This window comes from Egretta garzetta, unplaced genomic scaffold (assembly GCF_000687185.1).
Source record: "Egretta garzetta isolate BGI_Z169 unplaced genomic scaffold, ASM68718v1 scaffold397, whole genome shotgun sequence".
Classification (NCBI taxonomy): domain Eukaryota; kingdom Metazoa; phylum Chordata; class Aves; order Pelecaniformes; family Ardeidae; genus Egretta; species Egretta garzetta.
This window is the reverse complement of record NW_009260493.1, coordinates 10195695-10214626: the sequence shown is the minus strand read 5'-3', so window position 1 is coordinate 10214626 and position 18932 is coordinate 10195695. Positions and strand designations below refer to the sequence as shown.

The 18932-nt window shown below is 37.6% G+C and overlaps 1 protein-coding gene across 1 annotated transcript in view; it reads left to right on the top strand.

Annotated features, from left to right (window-relative positions):
- LAMA2 (laminin subunit alpha 2) overlaps positions 1–18932 on the top strand; it is a 296182-nt gene that overhangs the window by 180186 nt on the left and 97064 nt on the right. Inside the window, exons 28-32 of the mRNA XM_035899887.1 lie at positions 3705–3822; positions 8234–8368; positions 9032–9156; positions 13079–13165; positions 14080–14273. Of these exons, the coding sequence (XP_035755780.1) occupies positions 3705–3822; positions 8234–8368; positions 9032–9156; positions 13079–13165; positions 14080–14273 (659 nt within the window). The remainder of the gene's footprint in view (positions 1–3704; positions 3823–8233; positions 8369–9031; positions 9157–13078; positions 13166–14079; positions 14274–18932) is intronic.

The window sequence follows — 18932 nt, the reverse complement described above, 5'->3', positions numbered from 1 at the left end:
AAGATTTGCTTTAGATATGACAGAAAAAATCCTCGGGGTAAAGAAGTTCTGGAATAGATTACATAAACTATTCCTAAAAGTTCTTGATAACAAATTTACAGTATCCTTTGCAAAAAAAAAAAAAAAAAAAAATATTAGCCAGGACACAGAAATAATTGGAGATAAACTCCAAAGGTATCCAGAAGTCCTTTCTATGATTCTGTCATAAAAGTGGTAGGCTAAAATTATTTCTAGATTTCTAGGTCACATATAGGTCTATACGAACATGACCTTTGGAGTTTAGGCGGGTGAATAGTAGGGGCAGACACAATGCAATGTTGCACCATGATGTGACAGCAAACAGTCAGTGTTGCTGCTATTGTCTCTATTTAACATATATCATTTACAGAAAGTATTCATCCAACTTGCATTGGCTAGATGCTAAATGTTAACAACAGATGCCGTAAATATTTCACATTGGTTTCATTTATTTTTGTCGTAGTCAGTTTAGGTTATCGTATTACAAGCACAGGGAATTCCCGTAGAAAGAGATAGGAAAGTAACTCCAGAGCGACATGGAAAATTTGAGAAGCATATGCATGTTTTGTGTCCATTTCTCCCTTCCCTTTATGCACTGCAGATCCTAGTTCAGCTGTGGAAGCAAAAACTGAATACTATCTCAGCTCAAGCAGCATAGGTTATGAAAATGAACCTCATTTTCGCGATTTTGTTCTCAGATGTATATGACCATCTTGACTGAACTAGACCTGCACTGTAATACACCACTGTTTTATCAAGGCTCCCTAGTACTGAGGCATGTAACAGAACAGAGGAGGACTTTTCAGTTTCAGGACAGGTTTGCAAGGTGGCACTTAAAGAACCAAAATTTATTTTTACAGCATCACATTTCAGAATGTGACATTTGACAGCAGGACTTAGCAAAGAGTTCATCTGTTCTTTCTGGTAACTCTCCATCTGAAGTCATAACCTTGCGTATCATACCGCATTTGGTTTTGGCAGTGGTTATGTCACAATAGATTTCTATGATCTGTCTAGTTACATGGGTAATATTCATCACATGGCACCTGAGACTTTAAGTAGAAAATAAACAGCAGGAACACATTATTATTTTTTTTCAGGTTAGTACCTCTAATGATTTCAGAGGAAGTTTTGCTTAAGACCACAAAATAAATCCCCCCAAATGTTTTTAAAGGTTAGTGGAATATTAGCTTGTGTAAGAATTGAAGGGTTTTATTAAAAGTAGTCTGAGACCCTCTAAAGGACAATATTCATGCTCAACTTCAAACATATGTTTGAATTAGGTGACTTATAATAAAGCATTTGTTTAAATAGACGTGTGGTACTTTCTAAATAAAGGCCTTATTCTAAACTGGTAAAGCTTCTCTTTCCACCTGACTGTGTGTAGTAGAAAAGTATAAAGCAAAAGAAACTGTGGATGGAGGAGGAAAATATTATATATGAAGTCTTTTTAAATTTTTAAGGTTTTTAATAGTGCCTTAATTTCAATTGCAGAGTTTAAAAGCTGCAGATAAGTGATAAACTACAGGAAAAGCATTTTTAAAATAAAGTCAAAGCAACAGAAGCAGTTGGAAGCATAAAAATAGCCTAGTTCTAGCATTAGCACTGTATTAGCTATATAGTTTAGCAGCAATGCTAATGTTTCAGCTTCAAAGCTGCAGCATTACTAGTGATTTAGAGATTTCTGCTCAGAATCCAAAGCCAAACATTTTTCTCCTGTATCATTTTCACATTCACTGCTCTAAATTGAAACATTTCTTTTATTAGATTTTGTTTTGCTTTTCAGGCAGCTGGGCTGTGATAATAAATTAGTTTGAATTGGAAGTATGCTTTCAATTTGACTGTGAATTATTTCAATATCCCTGACACTGATCAGGTAGCAGTTGTTGGACTGCTGCCTATTAGACATGGTCCAAGAATCAACCAAGCCTGCCCTTCTTTAAGTAACATTTTCACAGAAACAACAGGTAGCTTTGTGGTCCCAGAGTATATTATTATGTAAATACAGCTTTCTGACAGTAAATAGGGTTTTTTGCAGCACACAGACTGTTGCCTCAGCCTTGAAGATGATGGGGAGGCAGATTTCATTTTGCTTTTCTATTAAATGTACAGAGATTTCAGTGTAAGCTTACATTGAAATATCAGGTCTGAATATTTTTGTCCTCTTTATTTTCAGTCTTCTGTTTTGACCTGGCTTTGTTTGCTTGGGGTTTTTTGTTCAATTTTCCTGTTCCACTGAACCCCTTTCTTCAGGTAGTAAGAAGGGAGCACAGGGTTTAAGTTACTGAATGATTTGGGGATTTGGCATTGACACAAGGTATCGAGAGGTATGGGTCTGGTCACCTAAGCTCAATCACAAAACTCTCATCTCATTCAGCAGTGGGTGTTTGCTTTTCCTACAGTCGTCCTGACATTGGTACCTGTACGCCAATGTGCAGAAGAAGAGCATCACTCAGTCGCTCAGTAATCATGGGTTGGGAGTAGATGAATGGACTACGAGTACGAGGAGGAGTTGAGCAGTTCTGTGAGCTCCTCTCCGTTAGCCCTGTGCACAGACCCTTAATGAATAGGCTCTAGCAGCATTATCGACATTTGGTCAGCTAGCTAGTCACACGGCCTTCGACATTCTGGTTTAGGTTGGAAATATATTTGAAGCTTTAAAGTTTACCCTATTCTACCCTCTTTGTTTCTCAAAGACAGTAAGGGCTTCCAGATCATAGCATTCATTTAAACAAACTGACAACCACCCCCAAAATAAAGAAGTTGGCTAAAAGAAGAGCATTGTGGTACATTAGGATTAACTGTATTTCATTAGATGTTATGTTTGTTGTCTTTGTCCGTGATGTACTCAACCCTATTTGGCAGGTCAGCATGCATGCTGGAAAGACAGGGAGTGGTTGAGAGGCAAGGGTGTTATAATATATACAATTGATAGTGATATTACTATATATATGATTTATATTATTAGAAATAAAATACTGATATACAATGAAACATATGTTTGGAAAGTTAAAATGTCAGAAGCTCTACCATGAAACATATCTCTTTCTGATACTAGCAGATGCTTCTGTAGAAGGGTTTCTTGTTTGCTTTAAATTGTTTGTTTATATGTCTAAATGATCCTAAGGAGAAAAAAAAAAAAGGATATCTGGCTACAGATCTTAAAATTCCTGCTAAAAAGGCAAATGTCCAATGTCTTTGAAGTCTGCTCTAGAGCTTGTTAGGTTGCTGTAGTTACTGAGGATAGATTTTAATTTTTTTAAATAGTTGCCTCATTAAAAGCTCATTTAGTGAACAATTTTATTGTCGTACCTATGAGGATCATGAATTGGAACTGCATTTAGTATGTGACTTCGATTTCTTAATGAGTCCCTTCAAATGAAGAATCAGATATGAGCTTTTGTTAATTGTTTGGCTGAAGAGAGATTAAAAAAAGAGATAGACTCAAGCAGGAGAGAAAAGTCGGTTATACTATTGCCTAGAAATGGAAAATGAGACTGGACATGGTGGTGGCTTCATTGTTTCCTTAGGAGAGGCAAAAATAGTGCTGTTTGTCTCCTGTAGATCAAGAAGCCTACAAACAGCCAAATAAGACTATTTCCTCCCATGCCAGCTGATGGTGAACAGACTGGGTTTGAGTTAGTGCTTGACTGATCTCATTAGAGATGTTTGCTCCTTTTTTTCAGGATTTCTGAGATCTCAATGGAAGTTGCTGAAAGCGGCAGCGTGTCTGCGATGTCTCCTCAGGCTTACTTGATTGAGAAATGTGACTGTCCATTGGGTTATTCTGGTTTGTCTTGTGAGGTACAGTGCTAACCTGACTTCCAGTAAAAGTCTTTCTACCTTCTTCGGTCCATTCATTAGTAAGGTGTGATAAGTAATTAGAGTGTGACTTCATTTAACTGGCAACAATTCTCCCTTGATTTAATTACTTACGGTCTTTCTCAAGTATCTCTCTCACAAGGAATTTAAGCACCTTTTTTGCTTTAGGCAAATATGCCACTGAAACCATGGTGATGACTCAAATATTAGACTAGAGGAAAGTAAGCTTTACTGGGTCAGCATCTCTGAGGCTGAGTTTTGTGACTGATGATGACTGTTCAAGCCTCTTAGGACAGATAAGAATATAATACTATTGTAATATACTGTGTACAACAGATTGTACTACGTTATGATGTTATGGTGAGGCCATAACACACAGTGCAGTTACGATTTCATACTTACCAAAAGGCTGAACTACATACATCATTTTATCATGACCACAATTCACAGAGAAAAACACAGGAAACCTCTATGTCAAATTAAAAAAAAAAAAAACCCAAACAATTGATTCTATAAATTATTGACAGTTGTAAGTAAACTACAAATTAACATTTGTAATAGTGTATAATGAAAGGTTATATACTGCTTATTCCTGAAAAGTTGAAGATTTGTCAGTTGAATGAAATTCACCAAAAAAATATTAAAAAAACTTTGAAAACAAAAAAGTTAAAAGAATGTTTTTAAAATTGTAGCACCAAGCACTCTAAACAGAGCCATGCAGAATTTTAAAATTCTGTTCTGTAAAGGCTTTCCAGATTTTTGTTTGCCTTGTTTGACATTTAAATTCCCATATAAACTTTTGATAGCTGTATGATTGATTGAAATATTTTGTTTTGAAAAAAAAAAGATAAACAGCATTTAAATTTTGATTTCTTAAATGTTTGTATTGTTACTAATAACTCATATAACAACAACATTTTAAAAGAGAAGTCATTTCAAATGCAAAACTTGAAATGATGCGTTCTGAACAGTTGGTCAAAAAGGCAGTTCATGGCTGAGAACCTGTAGATTGCTCACATTGATCTTTCCTCTTGAAACTGTTCCAGTAGCATGCCTTCGTGCAACAACACTAATAGGACGAAAGTTACCTATTTTGCCTTCATTTTGCATGCTTGACTGCTCAAAATAGCCCTGCAAATGCATTAAAAATGTGGGTGAGAAGCATTCAGTAACATGTCTGTGCTTCATGAAAGAAGCTTCATGGAAGATGTTTTCAAAGCTTTGGGAAATGTCTACTGCGCATGTTCAAACTGTTAGTTTTCTAAATACTTATAATTTATCCAAGTGGATCTATGAAAATACATTGAAAAGGGCCACTGGCAAATATCTCTCCATTTTACTCCCCCACAGTTATTCTTCTTCCAGTGATGGTACAGGACTCCCATAAGATCTTGCTTGGTCCCTACACAGGTACCCCTTACATAAACAATGGAGCTGCTTGCAAAGAGAAGCAGAAATTCTGGAACATGGTCCAAATAGCATATTTTGCTTTGTTCTTAGAAGCAGTCAAATCACTGTGTCTTAAAATAAAATAAAATAAAATAGATCTGATTCTAATGGTAACTTTTGTCCTGAACCGTTGAAGTTTGGTACATTTCTAAATCCCTGAACACTGGGAGAAAAGTGTTGGTCAACTAAGCGAGCTTGGTGGTCCTTATACATGTTTTCGGGTGGGTTTTTTGGTTATCTAAGTATTTTCATGCTGAAGATTGCATGTTTCAAAAGTGCCCAAGTTTTATAGAAAATCAGCCGACTTGCATGCTTTTGTAAAATGTATCTCACGATAGGTACCAGAGACAGTGTTTAAGATGTAATTATTTGACTGCAGAATAGAAGTTAATATTTTTGACTCTATGTGCTCTTGGTGATGAGACCAGCAGGCTTTCTGTCTGCAAACCAGCATTTTTTTTTCTGATTAAGCAGGACTAGCAATTCCAAATGTCTTTGTTGCAATTGCTAGGTGGAGGTAGCAACAAACACCACCTCGAGTATTCTGCAAATCCCTCAGACATCCTCACTAAGTGGGATCTTGTAAAGGGTTCCCCCAAGCTAGTGGTAGGAGAAAATTTGGAGTGAATAAATGGCGGGAAAGATGCCTTGTTATCTGTGAGAACCCTGCTCCCTTCAGATGCTCTACAGGATTGCGTTAAGCAGTAAATGAGGCAACAGGAACAGTAAGTTCATAGGAAATGTGTGCAAGGAAGTGAATGAAGTAATTTTCTTTTTACACTGTTTTGGTAAGAGCATACACCTGAATGTGTGTAAATACACATATGAGATTAACGGGCTCCAGCATTTGCTCAGGAGTACAGATCTTTTTTAAATTACTGTAACAAATTGCATTTTTGAAGGAAAATATATGATAATGTAATTAGAACTTTATTTTAATTCAGACCCACCAGAGGCTGGAATAAATGTCTCAGTTGCAACCTTCATACTTTGTGCTTAATTGCGCAATCTTCACATGCTTATAACTTAGTTTATTTTTAGTGTGCTCAGTGAAGGTTATGGTGTGTTCTGTGAAGGTTTATTTAATTTCAGCAGGAGAAAAAAACATCTGATACTCAGGAATTTTTTAAGCAAATGCTAACAGGGTATATGTATCTATTTCATGATGTATCATTTATCCTGTAATTGCATTGTGAGGACTATGTGCACAGCAGGTTTTACTAGAAGTGACATTTATATCTTTCTTTTTTTTTTTTTTTTTTTTTAATCCAGTATCAGGCTGAAAAAGCAGTGATAAGAGTTTCCCTCATGGTTACTTCTGAAAAACTTCCAAACTAGTAATGAAAAATGTAGTCCACTTCGTCTTTTGTCTGTGTCCCATTTTATCTCCAAAATGCTTAGCTCAAAATAGAGGAGAAGAGTGTCAATAGCTTGTCAGAAAAAAAAAGTTAGATGTTAGATTTTTGTGAGGATGTACCATATATTTATATTCTGAAGTTACTCGGGACTTGTAAAGCTATGGTTTGTACCATTTTGCGTTTGGACATGGACTCTTCTGGGGAGGGGGAGGGAGGGAAAAAATTAGGAAACTGTAGTAAGAAAAAAATTACTTTCATTTGAGATTATTTCTCTAAATTGGAATTCTTCACAAACCATGAAAAAGCAGATAGACTGTTTCTATGCTTCAGGGATCTTAATGTAGTCTAAGTCAAAATAAAAGTGGAAAAGCAGAAGTGAGTTAGATTACTTTCTTTGTGATTCTAAAGAAAATAATTGTGTTTATGCTTTTCCCATAACTTAGACTCCTGGAGGTTTTGGCAATGATTATAAAACTGTCAGAGTGGTGTTGTACGAACAGAATCTAGCATGTCAGCTAGTGCTTGACTGAAGAATCCTGCTTTTGATCACAAAAAGTTACTTACTCCAGATTCTCTTGTGTTTTATTTTGCATCCATTTTATTGCCGTGTGAAAAGTGTACTATTCACATTCTTTCCAAAAAGCAGAAATTGTGGTTGCCAGTAGGAAATGACCTCATCAGACAGCCTTCATCAGCTCCTGGCACCACTAGGTGGTGGGATTTATACATGGGACAAATGACTTGTCTGTATGCACTTACCCCTAATGGTCTGAACTATCCAAATGGTCCTATTTGTATTTTTATGCTGCCATAGCTGTGTGCTTTCTGGGAGCTATGTAGACACTTTCATACATTTGCATAATAAGCCTGAAATAAAGATCAAGTGCTTGATTTTGCATGTGTCAGCTTTGCTGGTAATTTTTGGGTTGCTTTCAGAATTTTATTGCCAAGCTGGGGTAGAGGAGACTTAGCAATAGATAAATTTGATTTGGGGCTAATAGTCCCAAGATATGTAAACCCTTTAGTATTTTGAAATCTTTACTTTTATGGTCTTTAAATTATATAGCTATAAACAATGCAGCCATGCGGCCAGTTATTTGATTATTCTCATTCGGCTTTTGCTTGTTATCCATCAGGCAATATGTAGGCAGACATTAGCTTGTCAAACCTGAAAAACTCACCAAGGGTGAAGGAAACAGAATCATTATGCTTGCTGTCCCCAGTCCATGCAAAAAAAAAAAATTATTTCAAAAACAAACCTTATTCTTAAGAAATGAAAGGAATGATGCTTGATGCACAGTGAGAACAGTGAGGTGTTCTGCATCTGAATGAAAAGTCTCTCAAGCTGTAATATGAAAAACCTGGTGCCAGTGGAGTGCTCCGGGGATTTTTCAGCAATGTTTCCAATTAGGGCTGGCTCTTGTTATCTGCAAAGTGCTGTGTATTGTTTGTACCACAGCTGGAAGCCTGTCAGGTTCTTTTCACAACTTGTAAAAACTGGTGACTGGGAAGATGAGCTTGCAATGCTCCCCATACCTCGTCCACTCTGTAATGATCTTTTTTCTTCTGCTTCTTTTTTATTGCAGTCATGCTCCCCAGGATTTTATAGGCTTCCGTCTTCACCTGCAGGAAGGACACCTGCTCGGTCCTTAGGCGCTTGTGTTGTCTGCCAGTGTCATGGGCACAGCACTATGTGTGACCCTGAAACATCAGTTTGTCAGGTATTATATTTTTGAACTTATGCACTAGGTTAATCTTAATGTAAATTTCGTAAGTTGGGTAACTGATCTGAAAAATAGACAACAATATTTTAATTCCATTTTGCTTAAGTAGCTTAAGCGTCAAAGTTAAGGGGGGATGTCAAAAAAGCAAACCATCTACCTTCAAAGTTTTCCATTCTGATTTTCTAGAGTTCAGATTGTGCAGTGCTTTATTGCTGCTGCATTACTATTTGTGTAAAACCAAAAACTAACTGTCTGCAAACTAAAGAGGCAATGTATCATGTGTTGTGCAATAAACACAACACTGCTCTTACAGGTAATAATAATACATGTGAGCTGATACAGTAAGATAGAATTTCAATTGGTCATTTCTCCTGCTTCAACGGCTGGAACAAAAGAGGAAAGGAAGGATGAATGGGATAAGAAGTTCCATAGGATACATCTGGCTAGCTACAGGCCTCCATTCTTTCTCCTTGTAAACCCATATATAACTCAGCAGGCATTTGATAGATGCTTAAAGCAAGCAGTCCCACTGTGAATCATATCAGAGAGAGAGAAATTATGAATCAAAATAAGTTTGAATCCCTGAGGCTGGGAACAAAATGTTGTCTGCTTTCTTGTAATTATCAAATACAGCTTTCAGTCTGTCTCCTTCCTCTGCAGAATTGTCAGCACAATACTGCTGGTCACCACTGTGAGAGATGCGCGCTGGGGTTTTATGGCATTGTCCAAGGCTCTGCAGATGACTGTCAGCCTTGTGCTTGTCCCCTATCCATTTCTGGTAACAAGTAAGTGAGCAAACTCATGATGCAGAATTACCTTTCCAGCAAGTAAGGACTCTGATTTGGGCTCAGCGTGTCTTTTTTCAGATGGCTACAGGAGAATTGTATCATGTAAGCCACACTAAAAAGTTTCGTATCTACGTTTGCTAATTGATCTTCCTTTAAAAGTCGGAAATTGCTCCCTTGCTAATTTGTGATGAATAAATTAATAAGTGCTAGAAAATGCAATACTCAACAGATAATGAATGTGTGTTATAAAGGTATTCTCACAAATGAAGCTAGAGCAGAACTCAAGTACAATGTAGCCACAAGGGAGCTGTAAAAAGTCTTATGCTCATATATTATGTTGGTATAAATGTGTTACAGTGCCTTTCTTGCTCCACTGTGGAATTTATTGATTCCTTATTTAATGTTACATGAGTTTTAGGCAATTTGTGAAAGATAGAATAATTTAAAAGCAATATAGTTATTGCAGCATAAATTTTATTGGTTGCTTTATGCTAATGAGCCTTGCCACGATGTCTCCACATGTGTTCCCAACAGATGATACTTTAGCACTTGAGACTTGTTTGTTGTTTTGCTGTGAAGCTCTTAATGATATTTGGAATCATACTCTAGTACTGCTCTGAAAAGGTTTGTGTTTTGGGATTGTTCTCTTGAAAGGTTGGGAGTGTTCCTTAAAACCATTTTCTGTGCTTTGTCTGACCTTTAGGATGTTTTAGTGAGTATTTCAGCCAGTTATATCTGAGAGGTTGGGGTTTTTTTTCTTCATTCTTCTTCATTTTGTCATTTTTGTGTGGTCTGAGGTTTATTTTGAAGGAGGGAATCCCTTTCTCAAATATTGGTAGCTAAACATCATGACCTTTGATCCACAGCAGGTGTTTTTTAAGAAGACTTCCAAACCTCATAAGTACCAAACTGAGAACAAACAAAACAATTATAAAAGAAGCTTGAAGAAATACCCTTTATCTCAAAAAGTTATAATGTGGTCTTAACTGCAGCTTTTTCTGAGTTGTACCCTTGTTCATTAATGTTTTTCTGTTGCAACTTGATTATGTGTTCTACCTACTAGTATCAAGAAAGGCCGTACAAGTTGCAAAGAACAAGATCGACCAAGCTTCTCAGCTTTGCACATCAGCAAATACACTGGAAAAAAAACTTCCTCTATTACTAACTGGCAGTACTAAGTGCCGAAAATATCATTCAATCCTTTTTTTTTTTTTTTTTTTTTTTTTTTTTCCTGGGGCTTAAGAACCTTTGGTTTCTCAGAAAGACAGGTGTCAGATCAGAAAATGGGCAGGACTCTTCACCTGGGTGGTTATGGCACCTTGCTACAAGAAGTTAGACATACTCTCCACACTGTGCTCCAGAAATCACTCCAGTATCTTGTCTAAAGGTGATGTAAAACACAGGAAGTGGGTGTCACTAAAGTGCCCTACAGGTGAGAAATGTGTGGACTCCAGTAGTACGTGTGTCCTGGGTGCGCACTCAAATTGCTGAGCTGCCCGAGGAAGGGAGAGCAAGAAAGCGCCAATATCTCATGTAGCCACACATGCCTGCACACACAACACACAGACAACAGCCTGCACGGCTGTGGATGTTGTCAGGGCCCTTTGTGCCATGCTCACATAAAAGTGATCATGAGACTTTTTTGTTCAAAAGCCTCTACAGGAGATAAGTGAATAACACCTAGTCTGAAATCCGTAAATAGACTTAATCACGAGGTAGTCGTGTAGTGTTGTTGAGACAGGAGTCAGATCTGAGCATGTCCAGAAACAGAACTGCTCGGGTTTTATAGAGTGTAACTCAGATGTCTGTAGATGCCATGGACGGGATTTCTACTTCTGTTAGCTGTAGCCATCAACAATTTTGGTACCTGTATACTAAATGCAGGGACAGACAACAGTACATCTCGCCCGTGTTAAAACTGAAGGAAACTACCATTGGAGAGAGGGCGGGGAGGAGATGTTTCAAATGTGTGTATATGCCCATCTGTGCATCTCCATTTTCCACTGCTGATAGAGGATGCCTGAACAGTTGGCTTAGACTGCATGCCTAACTTTTAGATGGATAGGCCTAGGTGGGATAGATCCATTTCACAAAGCTACAGAACTAGGTGGAAAATGAGAGTATCACATCTTGGATTTGTGTGTGTTGTGCAGGTCAGTGAAAGCCCTTCAAGATACTATTAAGGAAAAAATCTAACTACCTGCAGCTATTGTATGGTAGTTAAGTAATCATAATCTGCATGACATGCAGATAGCTAATGAGCTATCTCATTAGCTTATTATGTCATGACTGACATGATAATATTTGTGAATTAGTATAGTGCAATTATTTTTATTTATGAAATTTTACAAACCTCCACTAAGGTTTTAAATATTGGTTTTTTACTCCTGTACAATCAGCAGTCAGCTTCAAACATGATGAACTGGGGGGAAAAAAAAAAAAAAAAAAAAAGGAAGAGAGAATGAGTTGTTCCTGGGGGTGTGGATCTATTTTTATAGAGTTGAAAATGTGTTGGATAATGAGTTTGTGAGTAATAGATCAATGTGTTTACATTTTTTTTTTGCAAAGGTGTAATTTTATATCTCATTCAAGCACTATTGATTTAATGCATTATAAGCAAGTTAGAGTAGGATGCTGACAGTACCATACCAAGAAGTTGCTCTGGGCTCACCAATAGCCACCTCTGTGCTTTTCGGTGCTTTTTGTATCAGAAATAATGTGGCCAGCAGCAGCAGGGAAGTCATCCTTCCTCTGTACTCTGCATTGGTGAGGCCGCACCTCAAATACTGTGTTCAGTTTTGTGCCCCTCACTACAAAAAGGACATTGAGGCACTGGAGCATGTCCAGACAAGGGCAACAAAGCTGGTGAGGGGTCTGGAGCACAAGTCTGATGAGAGTTATCAGACACTGGAATGGGCTACCCAGAGATGTGGTTGAGTCCCCATCCCTGGAGGTATTTAAAAGATGGGTGGACGAGGTGCTTCGTGAACTGGTTTAGTAGTGGACAGATATGGCTGGACTTGATGGTCTTAAAGGTTTTTTCCAACCAAATGATTCTGTGATTTTATGGTTCTGGTTCATCCACAAAGAACTGAATGAGTTTTATAGTTTTGCACCATTTTAATATTTAATTATGTTTCTTTTCCCCTACCTACCCTTTTTGTTTGTTTTGACCGTCTGCGCAGGCACTTAATGCACTAATATTCCAGCAACATGCTTCCTTGCACAGTTCCCATAGGTACACACTGCAGTCACTAGTCTTTCATCTATGTCATGGCTTAGTAAAAATAACCTAGTGTCTTCTATGATTAAAATACTATCCCTCTCTGATCATGAAGAAGGTAGCTTTTAGTTTTGGGTGGTTTTTTTTTTTCTCTGTAGGCCAGTCTTTTCGCTTCAGTATGTCCTTCAGAAGATCATCTGATGCTGCCTTTTTGGAAGGTTCCAGATGGCTATGACTTTGGTTCCTTTCTCCCTCTTACATTTGAGTAAACTTCCCAGCTTATCTCCTTTTATTCAAGCTAAAATTAAATCAGACTGGAAAGGCTGCATGTTTGTTAGCTCAATTTCTTAATCTTTTGTTTCACATCCTTCCCATTACTACCTTTTCTTGATCACTGTGAATGACAGCACCATTCAATCACAGAAGCCTACAGCATGGGTGTTGTTGACTCCATCCCCTCTGATATGATTCAACCCTCGTTGATGTGGTTCCCGCATTTGTCTAAATTGTGCCAGTATCACAGCAAAGCATTCCAAAATTCTTAATAGAAAGGAGGGATCTCCTACAGGTGTTTACAAACAGATAAGAAAATGCTGCCATTTACATTAAGAGTGGAGCTTACCATAGGTCCTTCTGCACAGCTGACTGAAGTGATGCAATAGAATGGAAAAAGTTTTTTACTTATTTTTGTTTTAGTTTTAGCCCTTCTTGTGTTGCGGAAGGACCTAATGACTACCGGTGTATTGCATGTCCACCTGGATATGAAGGCCAGTATTGTGAAAGGTAAGATAAACGGAAAAACATGAAAAAGAGGTAGTGAAAGGTGAGGGAGACATGAAAGAGACCAATGTCCTTCAACACTATAAACATATATTTACTAATGTTTAAATACATGCCTTCAGATAAGTTATTTCCTCTTTATATGTTGTTAAAACTCAGCCATAATAGGCAATTTTTATGTACACACACTGTAAATTGATAATCAGTGTTATTTATATCACAGATATTGTCCTAATCTTACTTTCTGGTTTGTGGGGTTTTTTTGGGCCTCAGAAGTTAAATCAAAAAATACAAACTTTGTCTAAAATTAGATACCATGCTTATAGTGTGTCTTGATGTCACTCATATCCTTTGTTCCAATGATTGTTGTGTCCTCATGGGCACTGACTGTGAAAGACACTTACATATAAACATATTAATGACCAAATTGCAAATTAATAACCTAAACAGCAGCTGTTCTCCTATCCATAGCAATCCTGTGGGATTAAGATGATCAAAATTAGCAAGTGTCTAATATGAGATTTCACTTCTAAAGCAGAACACTAATGGCTAGTGGGGAAAAAAAAAAAAGTCTATAAACCAAACGTTGCTAATTTAGGGGTGGGGTTTTTTTGTCATTGTATAATAGAGTTTAATGAGTTTAACTGAAAACTGTTAGGGGTGTGGAATCACTTTTGGATACTCCTTCCACCCAGACTGTTCCATGTCCTGGTTAAAAGTTATTATCAGTTTGTTGGACAGTTTGCCACATTTTTCCCTTTACAATTGCATACTGGGTCATAAAGCATGAAAGATGTTTTTTAATGGTTCATGAATGAATGTTCATGTACATTTTGTTTACAGTTTTGCCAAGTATTCATTGTAGTACATTATGCGTCTCAGTTGGCCAAACCTGGTTTTGTTTTTGCAATGTCTAGATGTTCTCCTGGCTACATGGGAAATCCACAAACTCCAGGAGGGTCCTGCCAGGAATGTGAGTGTGATCCATACGGTTCCCTGCCTGTCCCCTGTGACCCTGTCACTGGACAGTGCACTTGCAAGCCTGGATTCACAGGGTGGAAGTGTGCTGGCTGTGAACATCGGCATGCGCGTGATGGCATGAAATGCGTTTGTACGTATACTAATGTAATTTTTGTGTTTGTCATATTTCAGAAGTTCAGCCCTGCTTGCGCATCATTGTGGGTTTCTTTGAAAATAGTTGCCAGGTTTCTTACTACTTTGGCATTCTGGACCATTTTTTTTTTCACAGGCTGTGAGTTGTTAGGAAAACTCTCAATACTTTTTAATATGCTCACTGAAAATTGACAACAAAGCTTTGAAGGATTTCTTTTTGTGGGTTTGTGAAGTCTCTAGTTTTGCTAAAGGTTGTCACTGCTGTTGTGACAATATTTGCTCTTAGTGAATTTTTTAGTGTCATCCTAAATGTTTAACCAGCAATTGCAATGCTCTCTGCCATGAGTGACACAGAAAGTTTTTACCAAGGTTTGCTTGGTCATGTTGGTTTAACAACCACCCATTGGAATTTAAAGGACATAAGGAATGCCAGTACCATATATCCAGGAACAAATAACTTTGTTTAAAATAGCAAACTGATAGCCTAAACCACGAAGTTAGATTTCACAGTACTGGTGTCATAGAATCATAGAATCATAGAATGTTTTGGGTTGGAAGGGACCCCTAGAGGTCATCTAGTCCAACCCCCTCGCAGGAGCAGGGACACCGCTAACTAGGTCAGGTTGCTCAGAGCCCTGTCCAACCTGGCCTTGAATGTTTCCAGGGATGGGGCATCCGCTGCCTCTCTGGGCAACCTGTTCCAGTGTTTCACCACCCTCATTGTAAAGAACTTCTTCCTTATATCTAGTCTAAACCTACCCTGGTTTAGTTTAAAACCATTACCCCTTGTCCTGACACAGCTGGCCCTACTAAAAAGATTTTCCCCGTCTTTCCTATAGGCCCCCTTTAGGTACTGAAAGGCCGTAATCAGGTCTCCCCGCAGCCTTCTCTTCTCCAGGCTGAACAAGCCCAACTCTCTCAGCCTGTCCTCATAGGAGAGGTGCTCCAGCCCCCGGATCATTTTTGTGGCCCTCCTCTGGCCCCGCTCCAACACTTCCATGTCCTTCTTGTGTTGAGGGCTCCAGAGCTGGATGCAGTACTCTAGGTGAGGTCTCACCAGAGCAGAGTAGAGGGGCAGAATCACCTCCTTGACCTGCTGGCCACGCTTCTCCCGATGCAGCCCAGAGTACGGTTGGCCGTACAATGTCTTTGCAATACCTTCAGTTTTGATATGTACCAAGTGTCTTGTCTTTTATTATTGTTTGGAATTTTTTTCCATGAAATTGGACTGAGCCCACGATCTCATTTCCCATGATACTGTATGTTTATGTCTTACCAAAAAAATTCAGGTAGCAAAACCTTTCTAGAACACTTAGTAAATCCTGACTGAAATAAGGCATTTTCCTCTCCTGCATCTTCCCCAGCTGATTAGAAAATAATTTTATTGTGATCTTTTTTTTTCCTCTTGAGGCCATCGTTGTTCATTTTGAAGTAGAATACAGATAGGGATCCAGTAAGTCCACCGTATATAATATTTCTTAATCTGTGCATCTTTGAATATATTGGCAAGGCACAATGAACTGGTTTTAATGTTTTACCTGATTTTTGACTGTCATAGGACTTCAATTGAAGCTTTTTCATTGGGGAGGGGGGTTTGCCTATGTGAGAGACATATAGCATCAAGGCAAGTAGATACCAAAAAAGGCTCTTTTTGTTTGGTTTTTTTTTTTTTTGTTCACAGATTGCATTCAGTCTTTACCTCAATACCCAAAGGTGTTCAGCTCTCTAATATTAAAATCAGCTAGCACAGCTCAAACAAATTGCAAACATTTTAAAAGCAAATTGGAAAAATAAAGGAACCAAAGTGCTAAAAATGGCTGAAGGTACAATATCAGTCAAGAATGAAATGTGCGGCTTCTTTGAGCGGTTAAAGAGGAAGACATTAGGCACACAGGGTTGGGGACTACATAGTGCAGAACATCGTTTCACTCAACTTAATGGCTGTGATCAGCTCTCAGAGAATAATCAGGATTTAGCAGAACTAAGCTTCTAAATGTGACTATTGAGTTTAATGCTGACTCCCAGGTACAACTCTCCTTTGAAAATGAATAGAGAGATTACTGGGAATATAGACATAAATACATCTATTTCTATTTCTATATTATTAATAATATGCCATTAGTTCATTGATGAAAAGCTTAGTGTACTTAAGGGAAATAAAGTTCTAATGTCCTGCAGTGTGATGTAGTTAGGACTTAACTCAGAACTATTGTATATCTTAAGCTCTATTTTAAACTACAGCAAAATGAATGCAAATAGAGTAAGTAGCTACTTGCTGAAATAACTATGCTTTGGATTCTGTTTTGTGGCTTACATGTCAAAGAGAATTGTTAAGTCCATAAGCATTACAGCTACAGAATTTTAAAATAAGGCCTGTGTTTTCCAGAGTGGCAAAATTGACTTAATTTTTCAATGTCCTGAACACCAGTTACATTATTCCCAGCACTAACCAATGTTTTCAATCTCAGGCACTGCTTAGTATGAGTTTTACTGGTCATTTACCTTATCACTACTCTGAAAAGTCTTTAGGATATCCAGAACGGCAGAGTTTCTTTGCACAAAAGAGCTTAAGTGTAGACTATTTTATTGTGTGGATAATAAGGTTAAAAATCCTCACTATGAATGGGAAAAGCTATGTGGAGGCAAATCAAATTTTCCACCTTTTTGCTTTGAAAGATGTGGTTCGCTATAATCTCTGATTTAACTGCAACATATTCATGTGCTGGTGTTGAAATGTATCTACACTCCCTGTAGCAGCATTTTTACCATAAAAACAGTCCTTTGCCTGTGCATATGGACATTTCATGTCATTGCTAAAAGTGAGGAATCAAATGAAAAGATTTCTTTCCTTTAGTCATAAAAATAGGAACCACCTATAGGAACAGACGGGAGGTACTTTAAATCTCCCCTATCACAGGAACTAGTCTGTCACTACTGACACCACATCAATAACATCCATGTCATAAATTGCAAAAATTGCAATTAAATATTTCAGTAGACACTTTCTGCCTATTTGCTTTCCCTGTATGATTTTCCCTTTGTTGAGAGGTTCCTCAACCCCCATATTACTCCAAACCCACCTTTGCTAACGCAGGGCAATACCCCTGAGATGGTAGAAAACCAACCTGATCAATAAACCATTTACCTTTGTAGCCTGTGGTGGATACAGGGGCTGTTGGCAGACAAAGGGAGTGTGGCAAGCATAGACACGGTGGGAATTTGCCTGTGGTTAACACTGCCTAGTATATCACAGGCTTCAGAGTACAGCTGTTTTCTTCTGTTGAGGATTCATTGCTGCAGCCCCTAATGCGCTTTAATAGTCATTGGGCTGTCAAAGAGCCATTAGAAACACCTTTTGGGGAAGCCCTGAAGCTTTGCTTCCTTACTCCCAGAACATTTCTCTGTTCCAATCTGAGTTGAGATTGGAGAATTTGGTGACAATGCAGCTGAGAATTTGGTCCTGTATACAATATATTTTTACTTTCGTGTATCAACCACTTCCAAAATACTCAGTAAATTCCCTTCTGACCAGCTTCCGTTGTACGAAAACCTTAACAGTAATAATAGTGATTAAGTACTCATAATGTACAGAAAATTAATGTCATATGCAGAATCCTCTTTCCAGTCACTATTTCAAATGAGCTCTATGCATGTATCTACTTTTACTCATTTGCAGAGTTCCATTTCAAATACCGCAATTGCATTGTGTCTGCCAGAAGTGTGAAGAACCCCTAGTTAGCTGGTAAAATGGTCTAGCTTAAAGAAAATACATACAAACAAAGTAAACCATGTTTTAAAAAATGTAGTTGTAAGTAATATAAAACATAGTTGATTAAGCTGTCCAGTGTTAGTATGTTATAGTCAATATTTAGGAAAGTGAAAATAAATTTTGAATATTTAGGAAAGAATAATCACCTGAATAATGAATTTTTGGAAAATTCTAGAGAAGGTCACCACACAGTATGACATGAAAGCTAAATAATGCATATTTGCATCCAATTAGAGAGGTATTTTAACCACAATATTGTAATGTATAATTGTTTAAATATAACATTTATATTTTAATATATCCCTTATCATAAGTATTCTAAATATTTTAGAGTGAAAATTTGCAGTGAAAAGACAAAAAAAAAATCCTGAGGACCGTGCATGTTCATTAAAGCGATCTATTTCTGATATAGCTGAAAATCTGTTTTACCAGGTTCTTACTGTTTTTTTCATAACACGTCATTTCTCAGTTGCTTAGTGCATGCCACTTTTCAGTGCTGTATTATAGCAGTTATATTTTAGAAAACTACAGGTAGAATGGAAAGATAATATATTTTTTTAAAGCCACTGTATAAAGGGGAAGAATTTGTTTACTGCTAAATAACAGTGGCAAGGTAATTGCAGGTGAATGCCACGGATAGAATTCACTTCCCATTATATTCTTAGAACACAACAATGTTGTTTTCTCTAGGTTGCCATTAGGGAATGGAAAATTATATCAAAAAATTAGATTTTTTTTTATAAGTAATACAAGAGTCTGAATGGTCTACTACACATCATAAAAACTCTACATTTTTTGCATTAGCACAGTTGATAACTGGATTATTTCCCCAGCTAAAGGGACCATCTAGATCATCATGTACCTCTTAGGCTCACTTTCCCTTCTGTT